The following is a 23,303-nucleotide window of genomic DNA, read 5'->3' on the forward strand; positions in this document are numbered from 1 at the left end:
TGAATAGCATACCCACATAAAGGAAGGGGCCATCCAAGAGGGATCATCCAAGAATACTTAATTTTCTGCTAGTCTAAATGCCTCCAACAATTCACTAAAAAGGGAAGAGAAGGGAGAAAAAAATAGCTACATTTCTCTATCAAGCTTATCATAGAAATTGTCTATAATATAGGAAAAATACTCAAGTCAACAAGAATTTATTATGCAACTACTATGTTCCAGGTAGAATTTATTAAATACCTACTATGTGCCAGGTATTATGTTAAGTTCTGGGGATCCAAAGCAAAAAAATTGTCCCTGCCTTCAAGGAACTTACAGTCCATCTAATGAAAAGCTTATTGTCTAGGAATAGCAGTAGTGATAACTATAAATTCAAAGTGGGTAAAATCTAATAAAGGAGATAATCTATGGCTTCAGATGTCTGTACACAAAACCGCAAATTATGAGTTCCAAGCAAGGTGAGCTACAAATCTTAAAGGAAGGAAACAGTAAAGGAAGGAAACTAATTAGTAAGAATTGGTAAGATAGGACTAACGACTAGAACCTGGCTCTGGAAAGACAAATTTTATTCAAAACAAACAGGAAAGGAGGGGACTGGGAAAATGTAGGTGTTATAAAACAAAATATATCAGACATATATTTTAAAAATAAAAGTAACTCAAGTTGAAATTTATACATATAGATATATTTCAATACATACATACAGGCATGTAAGATTTTTTCAAATTTTTAAAATGTATCTTTTCTTTTTAAAGGAAAAATTTGTGGTCCAATTTTAGTTAAAATTACTAAAAGTAAAATGGTCATAAGGGCATGGTATAGTTTGTTTTTTTTTTAATAGCAGTGGTGCTTTTATTATGTCTTGATTGACCTAAAGCCCTGCCAATATATATTTGGTTATAATCTCTACTCTTGCAAAACCAGGAATACAAACTGACACCTTTTTTTGTTAGTTTGTTTTTCTGTTTGCTTGTTGTCGGGGCTGTCAGTAAAAAGGGAACGATTCTACTTGGCTAAATTCCTAGGATGACATTATTTTAAAGTGGCATAAACAGAAATATGCAACTCTGAATCTTGTTTATGAACCCTCAAAGATGATTTCCTCAAGAGCTTTATTATATAAGGCCTTCTTATTGCCTTCATAGCTACCAACCAACTTGGGGGCTTCTTATCATATTTTGTACTTAAACACATGATGTTTTTTCCTTTTCTTCAATTTTTCTTGATTCCAATTTACATCAGTTGGTGAATAAAATGCAAAGTCAGCAAGACCATGCATATTTTCACACTTGTAATAAAGTACTTATCCCTCAATTAGTATATACTCTGGGAGCTTTTCACAATATAGTATGTTCCATTTTTTCTGTACTCATTAGCAAGCACTGATTTTGTCTAGACTTTAATCACAATTAAAGTTTGAATATTTTCCTTTTTATTAGCTCAAAAAGTCAATTATCACTTCAAAAGTAAAGCTGATGAGGCTATGTCACAGCCCTCAAGCATGAAATGTTATTCTGGCCACATCTCTGACAAAAGCAATGGCTTTGTCTTATTGGAATCTGCACATGCCATTTTTTTTCTTGACTGGGATATGTGCCTTTGCCCATGACTTTTTTATTATGCAGGATACACTCAAAAGTTTGGCTTGGGAATATCACTATAATCATAGTTGTTGAAATCCTAAGCACAATCCACCGGTTGTTCTGCCAAAGACAGTCACTTTGCAGTTATTTGGGGAACAGAAAACTCAAGAAAACATCTAGCAACTATCACATCTACCTGGGTTTTCACTCATGAGACATCATTGCCTTCACAAAATCTAGGTGGAGACCTCTGACCCTGGACACAGTTACCATAAGTGGTTTGAAATTCTGCCTATCCAGTCAGAGATAGAGTTCTAAAATTTCAGCAGAAATATGTCTAGAAATTTTTTGACTGCAATACTTTGACTAGTCCTATCTTTATCTTAAAATGGCTTTGTACAGATTATTATTTTAGAAATGTAGAAGTAAAGAAGAAGAGAAATCTATGATCGTTTAAAGGATAAATTTTGTGGATGGTAAACTAAAGAAAATTTTTTTTGAGAGTTATTTTGAAATTTCTGGATATTTCAGAATTAAGTGTGCTTGATAGTAGAAGGGAAAGGACCTTTAGAAGGAGAGATTCCAGATGAAAAATATAAAGGGAATGAACAATGAAAAAAAGTACCTAGGGAGAGGCTCAAGAGTTTCAGTGAAGACTTAGATTTATCAAGGAGAAAGGGCCCTCACTTCCTAAAATTGGAGGAAAGGAGAAGAGGAATGGCAGCTAAAAGAGATTTGGAGGATAAATGAGAGAGCTCATGATAAATGACTTTAATTGTCTTGGTAAGGTAGAAGAAAGCTTATTTGTTGAGAGATGGAAAATGCATGTGGAATTGAGGTGGCTTCAGGAAAGAGGAGGTTTGAAAAAGCCACAGTATGGAGAGAGTAAATCAGAAAAGAGTATGAAGTGGTAAGAACTCAATAGAGAGATAAACATGGCAGAAAGACTAGTATGACATTCCAGAAAAGCCCATCAGGCAAGAAACATGGTGCTGGTGGTCTGTTGTCTTTCCTGTAAGGAAGCCTACAAACTGACCTGTCAAATCTCTGGAAAGAAATGAAGGTTGAGGAGTCAGTGAGGCTTGGTGGTGATGGAAGACGTGATGGAAACAGTTGCTGTTGTCTCTAGGATGAATTGAAAATGTATGGGAGAATTAATGGTGGGCTACTGGGTCACAGGAGGTATTAGTGATCTAGATCTGGATAAGAGACCTGGATAGTCATGTTGCACCTTTGGAGAGGAGAGAAATGAGTATAATTGATGATCACTGGAAGAAAATGTGTCATAGAACTGGTAGGAGGGAGAATTTCCTTCTAGTAAAGGAAATGTGCTCTCTAAATTTCAGCTAACTATGACAAAACTTTGGTGACTCCATCCTAGTAATACTGGCAGTTAGACTGTCTGCAATTTTATTGGACCCATAAAAGTGGTTTCATGACTTTCTGTGAATAGATCCAACAACTAAGCATAGCTGAAGAGGAGCTAAATAGCAGGATGGTCCTAGGTTGAAACTTATCAGGGAAAGAATACTATAAGTACCCAGGGTCAAGTGCTTATAGTTAGTAACTAACTAAATATAACTTCAAAGTTCTGAAAGAAGTGAAATAAAATCAATATAAATGTGATAGACTAGGTAAAGGAGAGTGATCAAAGAAACAGCGATCTTGATAAAAATAAAGAACAAGTTCTGCATAATGTATGTGGTTTTGTATGTATGTATGTATAGTATTGTATGTATAGTATAGTATGTATGTATGTATATGTATATATGTATTTAGAAGAAGTAAAAATTAAAAGATAAAGATCATGCAAGTGATTCTCAGAACTAAGGTTTCTTAGAAGTGAAGTAATTTGGGACAATTGTGAGGTCTAAATTGTAACCACCCTTGGACATTTCTTATAGTCGTAGGATTTAGAGCTGGAAACGATCTTAAACATCATTTAGTCTAAGTGACTTGCCTACAGTCAGTGGCATAACTAATAAGTGGAAAAGCCATTATTTGAAATCTCATCTTCTGCCTCCATAAGCAGGTAAGCAACACAGTAGAAGATAGATCAGTGGGCTTGAAGTCAGGAAAATCTGAGATCAAAACATGCCTCAAACATTTACTAGCTTTGTGACCCTGGACAGGTCAAATAACCTCACAATCTCAATTGTAAAATGAGGGGGTTGAGCCTCAATGGTCTCTAAGTCCTCTTTCCACTCTAAACATAGCATCCAAAGTTACAAATCCAGTGTTGTCTTCATGCTAATATGTCATGCTAATGTTAAGGTAGATTACAAAGTTGCAGTCCAGGGAGTTCATTTGTCATTAACATAAATATTTAAATTGGTGGAGATGCTAATAGTGATTGGAGTAGCAAATATGACTGTGACCTAAGTGCTAAACATCATTAATGAAAGTGGGAAAATGACCTAAGAGTTAGCAGATGACATCATCAATACCCTCAAGTGGGCTTTATGGACAAATAATGTGAATTTCATAGGAGAAGATGCTGAATGATGCAACCAGAGGGAGGATCTGATGTTCACCAAGGGAACAAGAGGTATGACAGTTCTTTTTCCTGTCCCTGAAATAATGGACCACCATTGGAGAAGGGAGTGTGGATGAGGTATCTCTGGGGTCAAGATAAGGCAGTTTTCAGGAAATAAGAGTATAAAGGGAAGATAGGAAGAATAAAAGGGAGTAATAGAATAGGGGATCCTCATAGCACAAAAAGCAAAAAATAAACTTCAGGAGGGCAATCTAAGTTTAAAATACTGTTCTCAGTTATTATTGTAGAAACTATCTTTATAGCAACCCTTAATTTGGGTAGAATCGTTTGTATAAAGAGGCTACCAAAGTCCCTCAAGGGACTGACTAAATTAAGGTGCTACAATATAAAATATATAATAGCCATGTTCTATCCAAATATTTGCAGTCCTCTTCTGCGATTTTGATTGCCCTTAAAGAAACATTCATTTTATTCCAGATAGTGAAGTATACGCTTTCTTTAACAGCCTGTACCTGTGAAACAAGCGCATTTTATAAATCTCTTCAAAAACATGTATTTGTCAAAATACGAACTTCGGTTCAAAAATGCTTGCAAACATATGTTCAGCCTGAGTGATTGATAGTACAGTATAACAGTAACAAGACCAATTTACATAAACTGAGTTGTTGGAAAAGAGAAATCTCTAAACTAGTTTTCTTGAAAACAAATAAAAATACTACACAGAGTTCACAGGAGCAAAGGGCAAGTTTTTGGTCTTGACCCACAGAAAAACACAAAATATAAACTATTGTTTAAAACAAAAAAAAAAAAGCAAACAACCCATGAATGATTCGTGTAACTGAAGGGGTGGTGGTGTTCCTGTGTTCTTTTTTGTTTCCTGTTAAAGCATTTCACCCAATAACTAAATATTTAAGTTTAAGAGTATAAATATATTTAAGTGGATTAGGAGGCATATAGTTAGACTTACAATGTAACCATTACTCAGCTTTTGTTTCTTTGAAAGTAACTTAAATCCCCCTTTGAGTGTATTTTTTAAAATTCTTGTGTAAGGATAGCAGGCTCATGAGCTTCAACAATACGACTACTCTGAGTCACCGTCTAAAGCGCTCAAGTTACCTTCTTCAATTTCTTTCCACGGAGTTCAGCTGGACCAGTTCCTTGTGTTTTCCAGACATGATTAGGCTATAGTGGGGGGTTGTAATACTGAGTCATGTGGACTGATGAGGACTTCAGTTCACAAAGGACACATATGCAAGTGTTCATCATATAGAAGTATGCACTGGCAATGAACAGCTTGTGTGGTTTTATGTTTCTGTTAACAGAAGCCATTATCTGCCTAGTGTTATTCGCTGAGCTTGGAAAAGAACAATTAAATCACAAGATAGAGAAAAACTGGAAAATATTTGTGATCCAAGGTCTCTCCTATCCATGGGATGGCAATATAGGACCTTCCAAACACATACATATATACACGCACATGCCCATACACACATGCACACAGATGAATTTTTCTTTAAGAAGTATTTGAGGAAAAAATTATATTACTTGGTCCACTGATCTTTTATACTACTTTTCCCCAGCACAGAAATTGCTAATTATTGCTCTGGGTGAACACTGGTGAAGGGTGTAAGATACTTAGATTTGCAAAAAAAAAAGGGGAAGAGAATAGAAAATCTAGGTCAGTGAACTTTACTTTGTTTCATAGCAAGACACTAAATCATATTACAAAGAAGTTAATTAATAAACACTTAGAAAAGGAAAAAGTGATTACAAAGAACTTCATTAAAAATAGATAACTAAAAAGGTAGCATTGACAGTGACGAACACAGAATCTGGAGTCAGAGGGCCTGAGTTCAAGTCCCACCTTTTGGGTCATCTTTGACTTTGGGCAAGTTCCTTAAATTCTCTGACTTTCAATTTTCTCTATATTCTCTAAATATTCTCTAAAATAAAGGGGTTGGATTAGGGAGCTTCTGAACTCCCTTCTAGCTCCAAATCTATAGTTAACTTCATTCAGCTGACACAGTCCTTAACTTGTAGATCAGGACAATTTGAAATTACTTGCATTACATATTTGATGAGGTCTGTCATGCTAATCTTGTGGACAAGAAGACACAACAACAAATCAAGAATACAGTTACATTGTTTCAGAAATGAATGGCAAACCCAAAGAATATTGATTAATAGTGTGAAGTCAACTTGGAAGGAAGTCTTGAGTACTATATTTCAAGGAATTTCTGCCCTTTGCTTTTTAAAACTACAATCTGTGACTTGGATAAAGTAATCAATAGCATAGCTAATGTGCTGAATGACAGGGATCCAAAAAGAACTCAATAGCCTATAGCAATTGGGTTGAATCCAATAAAATGAAATTTAATGGGATATATGTTGTTTTACACTTAAGTTCAAAAACATTAATTTCACAAGTTCAAGACAGAAGTGTGACTAAATAGCCATTCATCCAGAAAATACATGCAGATTTTATCAGACTCCAAGCAAAGACTACCGCCATTTCCAAAAAACTGATGTTCAGTAACAGAGTAATAGTGAGCAGTATGGTTTCAATAAGTTACCGGTAAAAAAAACATGCTGGCGTAGTATATAAGAATATAATCAAAGAATATAATCAAAGAAAAGTATCTTTGGAAAAATTAAAAAACATTTGTAGTGAAAGTGAGACATGATAGACAGCCCATGAGCACCATCAGTGTTTGTAAGTTGTCAAGAGATTTAGACAAAACCTCCTAAGGTATTAAGTAAGATATCCTGTTCAACATTTATGGGGAGACGTGGGCAAACACTGTACAACATGAGAATATTTAGAAGGGTTTTGATCTGAACCAATGAAGGAAGTATCATCAATAAGATCACAGTTCTATGAAGTAACAAAGCAAATTCAACATGCATCAATGTTATGACATGGTAGCCAAAATATCTGATGTAACATCAGGTTGTTTTGAGAGAGGCATAGTATTTTCTAGGTTATATGACCAATACGATAGAGGCCTAGTCATTTTCTCCAGTCTCCATTAACTTTCACAATGCTTTCTAAATGAATGATTGTGTCCTTGAGATAAAGCAAATAAAACTTAATCCACAGAACAAGGAAGTATGTCCAAAAATTGACTTATGAATCAACACTGAAGAAACCTTTAATCTGCTAATCTTTAACCTGATCAGTAGCAAAATTCTGCTGCCACCCTCCCTGCACCCATGAGCTTACACTTTAGAACTCACACAAGAGTTCCCTTCCTGCTTCAAATACTCTGAAGGAAACTTCAATGCATGCCCAGACTTCACCCCTTTTCAACAAGAAACAAAAATTGACTGTACATAAAGAGGAATGGAATGAAAAGCAAAGAGAGAGGGCAATCAAGCTTCTTTACAGTAGGGGTAACTCTGAGATAAGGAAAACCCAAGATGGTGGAGTTTCTTCTCATATTACCCACCTTCCATCCCTGAAAAAAAAAAAAATTGTACTGATCTAGTCAAGCCAGAGAAAGAAAGAACCAGAATCAGTGAATTAAAAACAAGAGGCCAGCTTGAGTGTGTTCATAGAGTCTAAAGAAAAGGGTACCGAAATCCAGCTATACTCAGCTCTAACTCCACAGAAAGTACTCAGAGAAGGGTTCATGGCTGATGAACAGTAAATATCTCAACACAGAAAGGAGGCTGAGGTAGGTTAGCAATCTAGTCACTAGATATTATAACTACAATCAAAAGAGAATGAGTCAGAAAAAGGGTGGGGAGGTTTCAGGTTAGATAACTCACTTGGTAAGACAGTCGACATTTTACTTTCATTTCTGAAAACCACATTTTAGGTGTAATTTTGCCAAACTAGGGAGTATCTTCAGAGAATGACCAGGATGTGCAAGTAACATCTATTGCATGAAACATGGTGAGACAACAGATGGACTAGAGAGAATATAAGGTCCCTTCCCACTCTGCGATTATGTGATTTTTTAACTGACAGGACAAAAAAAAATTGAACACAAGTTGAAAGATTTATTACAGTTTAAATTAAGTTCTAAACTTGGACCAAAAAATTTTCAACACTTTAACAAGGTAATGTCATTCTTTCCCCACAAATATTTAGCCTAAAAGATACTCCCATTGAAAATAGTTTTATATTTACCAGAACGTTGATGGTAACAAGAACAGAACTACTTCTCTGTCTGACAGGATCAGGTTCAATGTCATTGTCCATATCTGTTACTGTTACTACTAACTTGTACTGGGCTTGAAGCTCTCTATCTAATGAATCCAACAGTTTTATCATTCCTAAAATAAAAGTACAAAGAAATCTGTTATATAGCTATCAAGAAATTCCAATCTAAGGTTAAGTCAAGGAAATAAGAAAAATGTTAGATGAAAATGAGGATAATGATTACATTATCAACTTTATGATGTTATAAGGAATCAAAAGACATAATTTGTATTCAATGTTTGCAAACTATAAAACATAATAGAAATATAAGTTAATAGTGGGATTTGGGACTAGATCTATGATTTCACTGAAGTAGCAAACTCTCCCAATGTATATTGGCACTTGTTCTGTAATTTGTGGTTTTAAAGAGTTTCCTGAGATACCAAGAAGTTAAATGACTGAATTTGCAACCAGATTGTATCCTGGAAAAATTTGAAATAAGGTCTTTCTAACTGCAATGGTCGTTTTTGAGCTATTGCACAAAGCTTTCTTTCTATTCTTGTAACTTGAGGTTCATGCCCATTCTTATTGGTAGAATGATTTTACATGTCTGCATCTCATGCAGGCAGAATTATAAAAAGTCTAGATACTCCCATGTCCTCCCTCAAAGCCAGAGGCTAGAAGACTCAGAATCATCAAATTATCAGTCTATACACCAATAAGGAGAATTTCATATAAATGGACATAAGTTCTAGGTTACATTCTTATTAATAAAAAAAAAAAAGCTTTTTTCAAATGTGAATTTCAAATTCATGTTCTGATATTACCTGTGTTTGGTTCGATGTAAAATTTGGAAGGTGTCCCCAGATTACCTCCATCAATTGAATATTTTATGTTGTTGAATGGCCAGTCTGCATCTGTAAATACAACTCTCCCAATAAGTGTATCCATCGCACTGTTTTCAGGTACACTGAAGGTAAAAGCTGGCATTTTACTAATTGGATTTAGTTCATTCCTACGAGTCACCCGTAAAATAATTGTAATAGTAGCTGTGGAAAAAGAAGCATTTTTATTTTCTCCTGTAGCTAAAACATGGATCCATGCCATTCAGATTTTACATTTTCCTAATTGAAAAAAATTCTAAAAATGGCATTTCTTAAAATTTTAAGTAGATTTAAAATTCATATTTATGAATTTATGAGCCTATGACCTTCCTTTTATTATTTACTAAAGTAGTTTGTTTTGTTCAAATTAAGAATTTCATATTAAAAACCAAAAAAACTTTGTTTCCAAACTCATATATCTGCATACATGACCTACAGCTATTGTGCTGAGTATGAGTTCTAAGCCTCCTTTCTCTCCTACCTAGTTGCTTTTTCTTTTTTTAACTTCACACTGGCAGCCTAATAAAAAAATAAGGAAAACAATCTCCACATATTAAAAAATATTTTTATTGACTCTGATTTAACTGATTCAAACAACCTGAAATTGATTCAGACACAACATTAAGTGAATTTTTATACACTTTTATATACCAAGTAGGTTTGTGTACATCATAGAGTTGTTCCATCAAATGTGATTTTGTCAATAAAGTAGGAATAAACCACATCCTAAAGTGAATTCTTTATATAATATTCTTCAGTAGATTCTGGTAGACCAGATTCAGCTCTGGTGTCCAGCTTGAGACACTGGTCTTCACTTGGGTGGTTGAATACCATAGGGATATGTTGGGTGCTTTCTATGAGACACTCGCTAATAAGCAGCCCCATTCACATCTCAAAAGCTGATACAAGTGCTATTTCTTTCATGAAACCTGATCCCTCTCTGAGTAACAATGTCCTCCTATCAGACTCTGAACAGTTTTTCTCTGATATAATTAAATTCATCTCTAACTATTTAGGAAAATATGAGGGAAGACAGGATATTTTCAGCAAAGAGATTCAGGAAAGGTTTGATGGAGGATATGGCCCTCGAAAAAAAGACGATTTTAACAGGAGATTTTGGAAAAAAAAAAGAGTGTTCCACATAAGGAGATGGCTTATGAGATGAACAACAAGTTGAGTTCAACAACAGGTGATAATCTGAGCGAGAAGGAGTAATATTAAATCAGTCATGAACTAGATTTCAAAAGATCCTAAACCAATTAATGAATTTCCTTCTTTTATTTTTAGTTCCTGGCCCTGACAAATACTTTATAACACACACAGACCCCTCTCATTTTACTTCCAGGCACTCTCTGGATTCTCTAACTTTTCTGCTTCCTCCCCAACAATTCCTCCCCTGCTTTGCAGCACATTTTATGTGCTATCTTCTTAAATTATAACTTAAGCTCCTTGAGAAGAATGGCTATCATTTTTCCTTGTTCTTTTATGCCTAGCACACAACGTATTGCTTAATAAAAATTTAATCTTTTATTATCTATCTATGCATCTGTCTATGAATGTATTATGTATTATGCATGTATGTACCTTACTATTAGACTCTAGCTATGTGAACTTGGACGAGTCATTTAACCCAATTTGCCTCAGTTTCCTCATCTGTAAAAAAAGCTGGAGAAGGAAATGGCAAACCACTCTAGTATCTCTACTAAGAAAACAAAGTGTTACAAAAAGTCAGACATGACTGAAAATAACTAAACAGCATCTATCTATCTATCTATCTATCTATCTATCTAATCTATCTAATCTATCTATCTATCTATCCATCTATCCATCTATCTACCTACCTACCTACCTATCTATCTATCTATCTATCTATCTATCTATCTATCTATCTATCCATCCATCCATCCATCCATCCATCCATCCATCCATCCATCCATCCATCTATCATATTGTGTGTTAGAGCCATAGGTGTTTGTGTTTCATCCTCACACAGCTTCATGAAGAAAGGCACCTTGTCTAATCTGAATTACATCATCTCCAGGACCTGAAATATTGCTTTGCCCACTGTAGCTGCTTAATCAGTATTTGTTGAATTGAAATGAATTTGCAACAAAGAGGCATCAAGTGAATTGTTTCCCTTAGCTACTTCTGGCCCACGGAGCTGCTTCCTGGAAGGATATTTTAAAACTCTTAGTTCAACTTCTACAAGTTCAAAGTTACTGTTCTATTTGTTGCTCTGTTCTATCTATGTTTTGATAAAGAAAAGCCAGGGGAATTGGCTGAACCCTGAGTCATTGGTTATAAACAATTATCCCTTCCTTTCTCCATGTTGCTTTAAGACTCCCTCTTTCCTCTTTTCTTTTCACAGGGGATATATACATAAATACATATATATGTATATGCATGTATGTATGTATATGCTCATATAGGCATATTTACTTTTCCAGTTGTAGACAACAGATTTCTCTTACTTTCATTTCTTCTCCTTTCTTCATTTCATACTTATATTTTTTCTTTCTTCTTTCTCTTTTTCTCCTCTCTCTTCTTCCCTTCCTTTTTTCTTCCTTCTCTTTTTCTTCCCTTCCTTTTTTCTCTACTCCTTCCTTTCTCCCTTTTCATTTATCTTCTTTCTTTCTTCCTTCCTTTGCTTTTTTCCTCCCTCCTTCCCTTATTTACTAGCTTCCTTCTTTTCTTCCTATCTTTCTATCTTTCTTAGAAACCCTGCCTAAACTCATCTGAAAATTATATTCTCTAGTCTTACACTGAAAGTTAAGAAATTACTTATGGTCTAATTACTTATGGTGAACTATGGTCTCATCAATAAATTGTCAATCAATAAACATGTATTAAGTGCCTACTATATGTCAGACCCTGTGCTAAGTGCTGAGGATTCAAAAAAAAAAAAAAGCAAAAGACAGTCCCTGCCCTTAGGGAGCACACAATAAGCAGATATAGATATATATATATATATATATATATATATATATATATATATATATATATATATATATATATATATATATATATGAATTGAGCTATCTGTATGGTTAATAATAACACAGCTAATATTTATATAGTACTTACTATATGTCAGGAACTGTGCTAAGTACTTTACAATTATTATCTCATTTAGTTCTCGCAACAGTCCTGGTTGGTAGGTGCAATTTCATCCCTATTTTACAGATGAGGAAACTGAGGCAGAGGTACAATGATCTGCCTGAGACTACCCAGCTAATAAATTTCTGAAGTTGTATTTAAACTCAGGTCTTCCAGACTCCAAGTCTGGCACTGTTCTATTCATTAGAAAATAATTAAAAAAAGAACATCACTAGAATTAAGAGTGGTTGGTAGAGGCCTTTTGTAGAAGATGGGGTTTTAGTTGGGACTTAAAGGAAGCCGTAGAAGCCAGGAGGTAGAAACATTCCAAAAATGACACACAGAGAAAATGCCCAGAGACAAGATATGAATGACTTTGTTTGTGAAATAGGAAGGAGGCCAATATTACAGGATCAAATCTATAAATGGTGGTTAAAAGGGTAAGACTGGAAAGGGGATGTTGGATTAAGTTATGGAAGTTATGATTCTGGAGATGATAGGAAATCCCTGGAGTTTGCTGAGAAGAAGAGTGACACAGTTAAACCTGTGCTTTAGGAAAATGCTTTGGTGGCTGGAGGAAGGATGGATTGAAATGGGAAGATACCCATCAGGAGAATATTACAATGGTCTAAGCATAAAGTAATGAGGTTCTGCTCCAGGGTAGTAGCAGTTTCAGAAGAGAGAAGGGGGCTTATTGAAGAGATGTTGCAAAGGTGAAATCGACAGACATTGGCCACAGATTGACTATGGGGGGTAGGAGGTGGAGAGGCAGAGATTGAAAGATAGTAAAGGATTGAGGCTGATACCAAGGTGAACTGGGAGGCTAGTGTTGCCCGCAAAAGTAAGACAGAAGTTCAGTTTTGTGAGAAGATGTAGGGTACAAGATAATGAGCATACTTTTAGTCATGTTGAGTTTATAACTTCTGTTGGAATTCAGCTTGAGAAGTCTGAAATGCAGTTTCCTGATCCAGAATGGAAAACATTACACTATTTCTTATGTTCTCCCTCCACACACTCTTTCCTCCTATAATGCCCCTCTCACCCCACCCAGTCTCCATTTCAGGATTCTTGTATCTCTCACAATAGCTTCCATATCAGATCTTTTAATACCTTAGTTCAATCAGCCCAGATAAATCCTAAAATCACATCAGTGCAAAATCCAAAGTTTATTAAAGCTTTTAGAATATCATTCCTTTTTTTTTCCTGTTTATAATGTCAGTGTTATAGAAATAACTGCACCCTGAAATACCATATTTCTGCAAAATCATTTAACAACTTCCTTGGTTGTATGTGTATATATTCTCCAATGCAGAATCCATCTAATTCAATTGTATTTATTTTCCTGAGAAAGCCCTCCCTCACACCAAGCATTAAGATATACTCAATTTTGGCTTTACCTTTGAATGACTGCAATGCTCTGCTTCAACAAATTGGGAATTATACGCCAGTTCAAGATCCAGATTGCCATTGGAGTGTGTAAATTTCATTTCTAAGGGTTATTGGGTTATATTTACTCAGGGCTTTAATTGGCAGCTATCACATTTAATCTTCTTTGGTATTTATCCTCCTTAACTCAGGACAGTACAGATTTTTCCATTGGGTGTTCGTCTTCCTTGAGCTTAGAATTTAAGGCAAAGGGTTTTGTTTTTTTCTTAAGGCTAAAACACCGTATTATACAATTACACTAAACTCCTAACCTCTACTTGTTGTTCAGTCATTTTCAATCACATCCAACTCTCTGTGACCCCATTTAAGGTTTTTGTTGTTTTGTTTTGTTTTGTTTTTTTTGCAAAGGTACTAGAGTGTTTTGCCATTTTCTTCTCCAGTTCATTTTACAGATGAGGAAACTGAGGCAAACAGGGTGAGGTGACTTGGCCAGGTCACACAGCTAATTAAGTGTCGTGAGGCCAGATTTGAACTCAGGAAGAAGAATCTTCCTAACTCCAGGCCCAGGACTTTAGGTACTGTACCACCTAGCTGCCCCTGACTTATAGTACATTTCATGTTTTCTGTTAATACATTTAAAACAACTGTTAGCTTGTAAATATTTGGTGACTTCTGCCTTATTTTAAAAAAAAGGTGTTCATGAACTTTATCCAATACAAAAATAAACAGCAATGAAACACATGTTAAAAATAATATTTGCAAAGAAAAATATACTACAATCCAATGTCATTTCACCTCTTTAGCTATTATGAATACTTAAACATTCTTGGCCTCTCAATATTTGGTAGTTTTAGTGATTTACAATGCTTTAAATAAGACCCTGCAACACTCCAACTGCAATGCTTCATACAGGAATCAGTCTGGACTATCACTATTTCCCATACAATTTTGAGTGAGGTAAGCAATTGCCATGATGAGGAAGTCAAAAAAAACCTGGAAATCTGGACTAGTTTAATCTTAATCTCATATCATTTGAAGATATACAAAAGAAAAATAAAATACTTTCTTGAAACATGACTATCTCAAAGGAAAGAAAGTACCAAAGGACTAGAATAAGTTAGTTTTACATCCAAAAAAGTGACTAGGAGGACATCTATAATGACATATTTACTTTCTCATTTCAATAAAATTTTATGATAATGATATACCAAATATAATGAGGATAAAAAAAAATAAGAGAAGGAAAGGTTTCACAACAACAGATGATATTGTCACACGTATAGACCTGAAAGCTGGAAAAAATATGATTTCATTTAGTTTATTACCTGTTGGAAGTTAAAAAGCATTTAATTCAGCGAAGTAAAATGCAGCCTAAGTCTCTGTTCCAACTAGGTATTTCCCAAGTAAATCTTATAGATGAAAAAATTGAGATAACTTCAACTATACTTTCATTATTAATATTAAGTGAGCCACAAAAGGAGACATGGTTATCAAAGTATTTGTGATAACATTTCTCTAAAGATGGTGAATTTCTCCAGATGCTCTTATTTACAGATGGCATTATGCTTATTTCATCAAATCTGAGGAAACTATGTTCGACACTCTAAACAAGATAACTACACTTAGGTAGGTATTATTAGGTTTGGCCTAATAACACACACAAACCAAAAAATGTGTCAGTTTAGACTATGAGATACAACTGAATGGAAAGCCCATTGAGTTGACCAATGTCAGTACATATATCTTAAAGAGAAGCTGCAGATGAACAGTGAGTTGAGCTCAGAACTGAACAAGAAGAAAACTGAAACAGATTACATTTGGAAAATTATGCAGCCCTTCCAATTAGGTCAGGGTACCAACTTAAACAAAAACCCATCTTTTAAACACCAATAATCTTCTAATTTTCTATATACCTGCAAGACATGGAACACCATAATCTCCAAAGAATTGGAATGTGAGGTTGCCCAAGAGACAATGAAAAGACATGGAGCATAAATAGGCTGGAGTATATATTTTACTGGCATGCAAACGATGATGGGAAACATTCACTCAGAAGAGAGAGGTGACTAAAAATGGAGGTGTTTCAGATCATATAATAAGAATGAAGAATAAGAAATGAAAAACATGTTGCTATAATGAGAAAAAACAAACAGCATAGACTATGGGAATGTCCTTAGTAATTAGATCAATTCTCTGTGAAGTACTCATGAGATGATGTAAATGAGATTTGCATAGCATGAAAAGGCTTGTCTGATTTAAGCTTTGTACCACTTGAGGAAGTACCATCAGTAAGATACTAGAACCACTGAAATATTTAAATAAAATAAATAAAAAATCACTTACTTGATAATTCTGGAGTGCCTCCATCAGACACTCTTACAAAAAGAGTATATTTAAATTGCATCCCGGCAAAAACAAAATTATCATAATTCAGTTGGTTAGGTCCAATCTGCAGGTAAGAAAAATTATATCTACAATTATTTTCTCTGCTCATTAAAGTGAGCTCTATCTTGCTTGTAAAAACAGTCATTAAACAACTTGAGGAATCAATTTTTTTTAAATAGATGTCTAAAAAAAACCAATGTAATTCAAACTCCCTCAGCTTTAAGGATTTTTGTGAGAAGACTACAGGGTAGATGTGCTGGGAGGGCTAACGTCTCTTTTAGTCCACCTGTATCATATGTCACAGCTGGTAGTGGAAGATTAGGAAAATTGAGAGAAAGGTCTTGAATAGAAATAGTACAACAGGAGAGGAGAGAATTTTTGCAGATCCACATACTATTTCCCTTCTGGAAAAACAATACAGAGAGGCACTAGGACATGATAAGAACATATGATCATTGCCCAGCGTGACAAAGAGCTGACAGGAGAGATTATCACATGGCAGAAAACCAAAAATCAAAAAGAAGACAGTGGTGAGTTAGGAGGAGTAGCAAACTATGACCTTGCTCCTTTCTGGGCTCTTTGGGACTCCTCTACAACTGCTAAATTTTTTTCTAAAAATTGATGATAATCACAATCATTGCCTTTAGTTTCATAATTTCCCATTTTTTAGGGTCAGTGACTTGTTTAAATAAGTGAAGTGAAAGGCATTTTAACTGCATTCAGGTTCTTCTCATCTTATGCCTTAATATGCTGTTAATTTGGAATTATTCATCTATCAATGTTCTGGACAAATTTGAAGAATACATGGAACTCTAGATAGACTTTTGTGAAATAATGTCTAATGAAAAGTGAAAGAACAGAATGGAGTGGACCCCAGCTATGACTATGGGAGGAAATGTGAATGAGAATGAATGGACTGAACACTGATTGGAACTTCGAGCATCACATAAAACTGTTATGATGATTTATGTATCAAAATTGACTGATTTAAATTTAAACTGTCATTAATTAAGTTTCATTCTTAATATTTATGTTCAATGTTATTCTAATATAACATTTCCATTTTTAAAATTCCCTATTTTTTCAGGTAAAATATAAGAGGAATTTCTGGGAAAGAAAGGAAATGAAGAATTTAATGAAATTAAGAAATAATGAAATGCCAAAGAAGAAAGTTTTAGAAACTGAACCTAAATAGAACCATGGAAATTTACAATGCATGTTGATGGTGAGCCTTTCTCTTGGGTTTCTACTTGCTGCTGACCTTGACACTTTACACAATGCCTCTCAATATTTTTCTTTCCCTTTCCTTCTCTTCACACTAATGCTAGTTGACAAAAATGGGAATGTGTAATAACAAAAGGTTAAATTTACTGTTAGTAAGGAATTATTATGAGACTGTATTATTTTATTTTTAATAAGTCAATTAACAAACACCTATGGATCCCCCTAGAAATAGTGAATTGTAGAGTTGAAAATATCTAAGGGACATTAGAAATAATCTATTCACACCCTCTCATTTAAATGTGAAGACTGGAGGCTAGGAAAGTGAAAAGAATTGTTTGTGATCACGCAGCTAGTTAGGAGCAGATCTGGAGCCTGGATCTCCTTAAGTCATGTTCCATACTCATTCTGTTGAACCACACTGCCTCTCTTTCTCAACACATAAAAGGCCCATTCATAGAGATACTGAACTCAGTTCTATTTCACATCTATGGAAGCATTATAAATAATGAAGTCACAATTTAGTCTAATCAATAACCTCTAAAGTAAGTCTTCGGTATAAAAGCTATTATCAGAGATGCAGTAGCTAAGGAGTCTCCAGCATCTGGGGAATTGTTTTGGGAAAATGACCACAGAGAGGCAGCAAAATTAATTCAGATATACCAATATCTTTATAACTCTTCACATTCTCAACCATGCTGAGCTGTAGCTCTATACTATTATCAAATTGAAAGGAAACTGGAAATTTTCACAGTGACTCTGAATTAACTGAATGGTACTAACTATTTAGAATTGATTTCAGAATTTTGTCCGTGGTCACTTTTATGAAAAAGACAGACAAGTGACTTCGGTCACAGAGCTCTGTCATATATCTAGTCTCTTAACACAGCATGATACAGTGGAGAAAGCAGTGAGTTAGAGTCAAAGGATATAGGATTGAATTCTAGATGTTCTGTTTACTATAAGTATAATGTGACTGTGCAAATCACTTCTCTTTATTGGGTTTCAGTTTCTTCATCTGTAAAAGGAGAGGGTTGGACTAAAGGATCTTAAAAAAAAAGACGAAAAGACCCTTTCAGCTCAGAATATACAAGCTGATGATCCTACTCTTAATCCTACCAAAAGATAAAACCCTGTGAGGCAAGTAGTTCAGGTGTCAATTTTACTTTTTATTGATAAGCACATTCCCATTTAATTGCTCTAGTCACAAAGCTTGTGAAGTGAGCTTCCTGATTACAACTCTGATTCATGCTCCACTGTGCCGTGCTGGCTCTCTCAAGCAAAATATCAGAAGAGCGTATGTTTATAGCTACAAGCTTCCCCAGATATCATCCACATTGAGCCTCACATTTTGCGGATATGGAACTGAAACTCAGAGAGATTAAATGCCTACTGTGTACATAATAGTTAATTCTAAAATAAATCTTCAGTTGTAACACTTAATTTTTATAAAATTCAATAGCCTAAGTGAAAAACAATATTTACTGAAATATAATTTTTTATCTAGGTTTTATCCATTTTAATTTATTGAGAGATTTCTTTAGAAAGGGTTGAAGGAGTAGAAATAGAAGAAAATGGAGGAAGGAGAAAACTAGGAGTTAAGGGGAGAGATAAAGATGACCTGAACTTGAATGGTTTCAGTAGGGGTAAAAAGGGCAGGGATGTGCAAGACATTGTGGAAGCAGAATACATAGGCCTTAGCCAATGAATGGAAGAATGAGAGGTGGAGAATGTTCCCAGTAGAATTTAATATACTTAAATGCAATATGTTATCTAAACTGTGATACTTTCTATTTATTATATTATTGAATACTGTAATGTTAATGAGAGGTAAAGATCTTCCTGACCATTAATAGGTCTTGGGTGGAGCCCGTTAAGGGAAGCTAGATTAGGAGATGTTTATTTTTAGGAAGTGCCACATCTTTTATTAACTTCCAATGAGGCCCTGGGAAAGGGTCATGATGCCCTCCAGTTCTGAAAAGTTTATATGTACTTTGAGGTGAGGTTTTGCTTTGGGGCTTGCTTTTTGGAAGAAGGTACATGTGCCAGATGAGACTCTGTGCAGCCATTAAGGAGCCCTCCTGGCTTTGAAAACCCAGATGTTCATGCTTCTCTCTTTAGTAACTATGCATGTATGTAATGGTCAGACAGCTGGATCTATCTACTGATCTGCTATGTGTGTATTGCTTATGGTCAGACAGTTAGAAATCCTGTCTGTTGGTCTTTATTGCTCTACTTGTACATTCTCTACTGATATATGTGATTAAAGAAGATTGTCAACCCCTCAAAAGTTGCTTTCCCTTTAGAAAACAGATCTAAGAACCTGTGCTAGCAGGCCATCTTGGATGTGTCAGGGTTCTTGCTGCAACAAATACAATCCTTTGTTGTTGGTCATACTTTGTTTTTGATGAAGACCAATGATATCACAATATTGAGGATTAGAGCTGTCTTCACTTAAATGAGAACTGGATTTAAGTGAAGCAGAGGTGTACAAAATCATCAGCCTCACTCTTTCTTCTGGAGTCACTGACATCCAGTGCAAGACAAAAGTCAGGATGACTGCCAATGGTCTGGGATGAAATGGATGACCTTGGCATCTCCAATGTCTAAGCAAGCTCTAAGTGCTTCACAGTGCCTCCTTCAGCCACCTTCATGGATGTTGGAACAAACTGTTTTTGTCCACCTATTCTGCAGAGGCAAGTCCTCACAATGCTTAGGGAAGACATCCCCCTAGATCACCAATGAGTTTAAAGCCTTTTGGCTTCCCTCAACCTGTTTTAGCCTGTCTTCTGAGATGGTTTTGCTATACATGCTACAGCTTCTTTGAGTCACAAGTGAGAATTGGGTGACAAAAGGACACCAAAGGTAGATGAATAGTCTTGAAAGGACATGGCAAGGCTTCTTACCAGATGTGCTAGTCCTCCCTGAGCACCCCACATACCTCATATAATAGCATATACCCCATACACAATCCTGTAATAGATATATAAATTAGCTAGTTCTGTTACCCTAAATTCTCAATGCAAAAAATTTGTAGCATTCATTACTGATGATCATTGTAATAACATTTTGTGAATTTTTTTCCAAATAAAAAAAGTAATTCATCAGAATAATTTGTTCTAATTTTGTTCCAGTGATTTAAAAATGCATTCCAGCATTAATACTAGAATATCTGTTAGCAATTTAAGGTTAATTTGGAAACATGAGAACATATTCTGCTATCAGCTATTTAAACTACTGAACTTCATTAAAAATTTTTTAATAATAAAAATACAAGTTCTTTTTAATCTAACAAATCACTGTGCCACTTTTAGAGAGCAACTTTAAAATACTTACTTTTATTTCATTGTTGGTAAGGGTAAATGTTCCATTTGAAAATCTGTCCATGATCAAGTGATAAGTGATGTTATTATTGGGATCTGTTCCATCCTTATCAGAACAAATTAAAGACACTAAACGAGTTTCAAGTGGAATATTTTCAGGAAGCTCAATTCTACATACGGCAAAAAATATAAAGAAATATCTTATTAGCATGATAGCCTACATTTGCTCAAGGGAAAAAATCATATTCATAAATAGTATTTGAAACAATATATTCAAATTTCAAATATTTTGTCTCCTTCCTCCTATACTAAGGAATTTTTCTTTAAAAAAGTCATGTTCTGATGCATCATTATGACATTACGATGACCCTATCCTCTCAAAGGTTGTAACAGCAAAACACACACTCTCTGGTAGGTTCTAGCAAAGTGCAAAAGCTTTGAGTATAGAGCTAAGAACTGACCATATCTGGTAATCAAGAAACAGTATGCTTACTGTGGATAATCTCATCATTAGTTGTTTAATAGTAAATGATGAATTAATTAGCTGGCAAGCAGATTAAAAATAAAAATTGGTGACCCACAATAGTTCAGGATTCATTGGGATTTTTTCTATAAGTAGTCATTGTCTATTTCTATAAATGTATATTTTCACAATTGCCCTCTTTTTTTTTTTTTAAGGAAGAAAAGAGCAATGAAATGCAAGGAAATGATCCTATCTCACACTATCTATATCTGTTTATCTATCTGTCTTTCTATCAGACGTTCAAGGCGTTCTACAATATGATACTTCTTTACTTTTCCATTCTAATTTTTGTTTCACTATTTATCACACCCTACAAACAAACCATACTACTTTCTGCTTCCTAAATGCAAACTACATTCTTAAATATCTATGGCTTCAGTCACTGATATTTCTAGGTAGCATACCCTATTCCTGACCACTCTTTAAAGTCCAATTAAAAATCCAGCTCTTCTAAGATGCTTCCCCTCCCTCATTCCCTGGTTGTGGTCTTTCTCCCAAAGGTCACATAGTACTTGGCTTTGTAACTCTTTGACACATTTATCAGGTAATATTGTGAATCATTACTATGTGTGTTATCTCCACTAAACTAGAAGCTTCAGGAAAAGGGATTGTGCTCTATCTAACTTTATACCTTCCCTATCTTTTAACAGTGCTATGCACACAAAAGGTATGTAATAAATAACAGTTGTATCAGATCCATGCCTTTCTCTATGTTACAGGTAGGTAATGTTAAGCAGAATAGAATGAAATATTAGAGTGACATCCAATTATTCCAAATTAACATGAATTCATTATCCATCATTGAGCTATTTCTTTTGATCCAACAGTGTAGAAGAATAATTACTATCTTTGGAGGCAGAGGGCCTGTGTTTAAATTCTTGTTTTGTTATTTATTGCCTTGCCTATATGACCTTGAGCAAGTTGCTCTCCGTCATCTGATGTAACATCAGTTTCCTCACCAGCAAAAAGAGAGGGTTGAACCAAATGATCATAAAAAAAAATCATTCCACCATAAATCTCATGGGAAGTATCTCAGATCTCATGTTTATACATGCATGCGTACACATGTGTGCATACACATATGTGTGTATGTGTATACATATGTATTATGAGTTTGGGCATAAACTTTGTTGTGCTAAGAATCACTTGGCTAAGATGTGAAGCTGTATTGAATTGAAATAGTAGCACATTTTTAAATTTTATAACTATTTTATCATAATTCTGCCTCCCTACTCCCAAGGCTGAACAATTTCAGGGAATTTAGGGAATTTACTTTGTTGAGATCCATTCCACTTCAGGATTTAATGAAGCTTGGGATTTCATGAACAGCAGGGAGACAAAGTGCTGAGATGTTCTGGTAATATAGGAGGGAGGGAGAGGAAGGATTTTCCATCCATGACTTGAAGTATATGTTGTTTGCTTTTTGTTTTCCTCTCCTGCTCCCCTCACCCTTATTTGATCCTTAAACATTAGGGAAGATTTTAAGTTTTATTCCAACTTACACATAATGATCCTGAGCACAATGTGGTGGGTTATCATTTATATCCTGTAAAATGACAGTTAGTGTTCCAGTGGTAGAATGTACCCGATCATTGTCATAAGCTCTGATTTTTAATATCCAAGAATGTGGAATGGCAGGATCTTCATAATCCAATGTTTGTGAAATTCTGATCACTCCAGAATCTAAAAGAAAGACAAAAACATCAAGAAGTACAAAAAGCTATAAAGGTACTTTATGATTCCATAGACTTTTGGATCCAAGGATTGATACAATAGCTCATTTCAAATTCATGATTTTTTATTTGATAGACATTTTTCTTTAATATAATGATGAAATGTGAAATATAATATTTTAATACATATTTCCTCACTTCTCTTACATGAACTTTCAAAAGCAATCTGGATAAATATTATGATCCAACTCTATTCTGGATATTTTGGAGAAAGTTTTCAAGGATAACACTTTTATTTCCTTTTTCAGACTATCAAAGTCTTAAATGAAAGTTACCTTATGTTTCTTACAAACAAAAAGTTTATATAACTTATGGCTCATTAGGTATTCATAAACAGGACTAGACTGAGATTTATCTTAAAATATGATTCCTTTTTCTAAAACCAGAAATAGTAGAATCCTACAGTTCATGCTTCGTGGGGCTTCAGCAGCCAATGAGGTCAAACAAAGGCTTTCATTTTAAAGAAGAGGAGACTGGCAGAAAGAGTTTAAATGAGATGTCCAAGGGCACACAGGTACTGGGACT

The 23,303-nt window shown here is 34.8% G+C and overlaps 1 protein-coding gene across 1 annotated transcript in view; it reads right to left on the reverse strand.

Moving 5' to 3' along the window:
* LOC140533469 (cadherin-related family member 3-like) overlaps window positions 1-23,303 on the reverse strand; it is a 110,856-nt gene that overhangs the window by 70,831 nt on the left and 16,722 nt on the right. The window contains exons 6-10 of the mRNA XM_072653210.1: window positions 22,548-22,728; window positions 20,536-20,692; window positions 15,937-16,042; window positions 9,055-9,276; window positions 8,216-8,361 (exon numbers count right to left, since the gene is read on the reverse strand). Coding sequence (XP_072509311.1) covers window positions 8,216-8,361; window positions 9,055-9,276; window positions 15,937-16,042; window positions 20,536-20,692; window positions 22,548-22,728 — 812 coding nt within the window. The remainder of the gene's footprint in view (window positions 1-8,215; window positions 8,362-9,054; window positions 9,277-15,936; window positions 16,043-20,535; window positions 20,693-22,547; window positions 22,729-23,303) is intronic.

Source organism: Notamacropus eugenii, chromosome 3 (genome assembly GCF_028372415.1).
Source record: "Notamacropus eugenii isolate mMacEug1 chromosome 3, mMacEug1.pri_v2, whole genome shotgun sequence".
Classification (NCBI taxonomy): Eukaryota; Metazoa; Chordata; class Mammalia; order Diprotodontia; family Macropodidae; genus Notamacropus; species Notamacropus eugenii.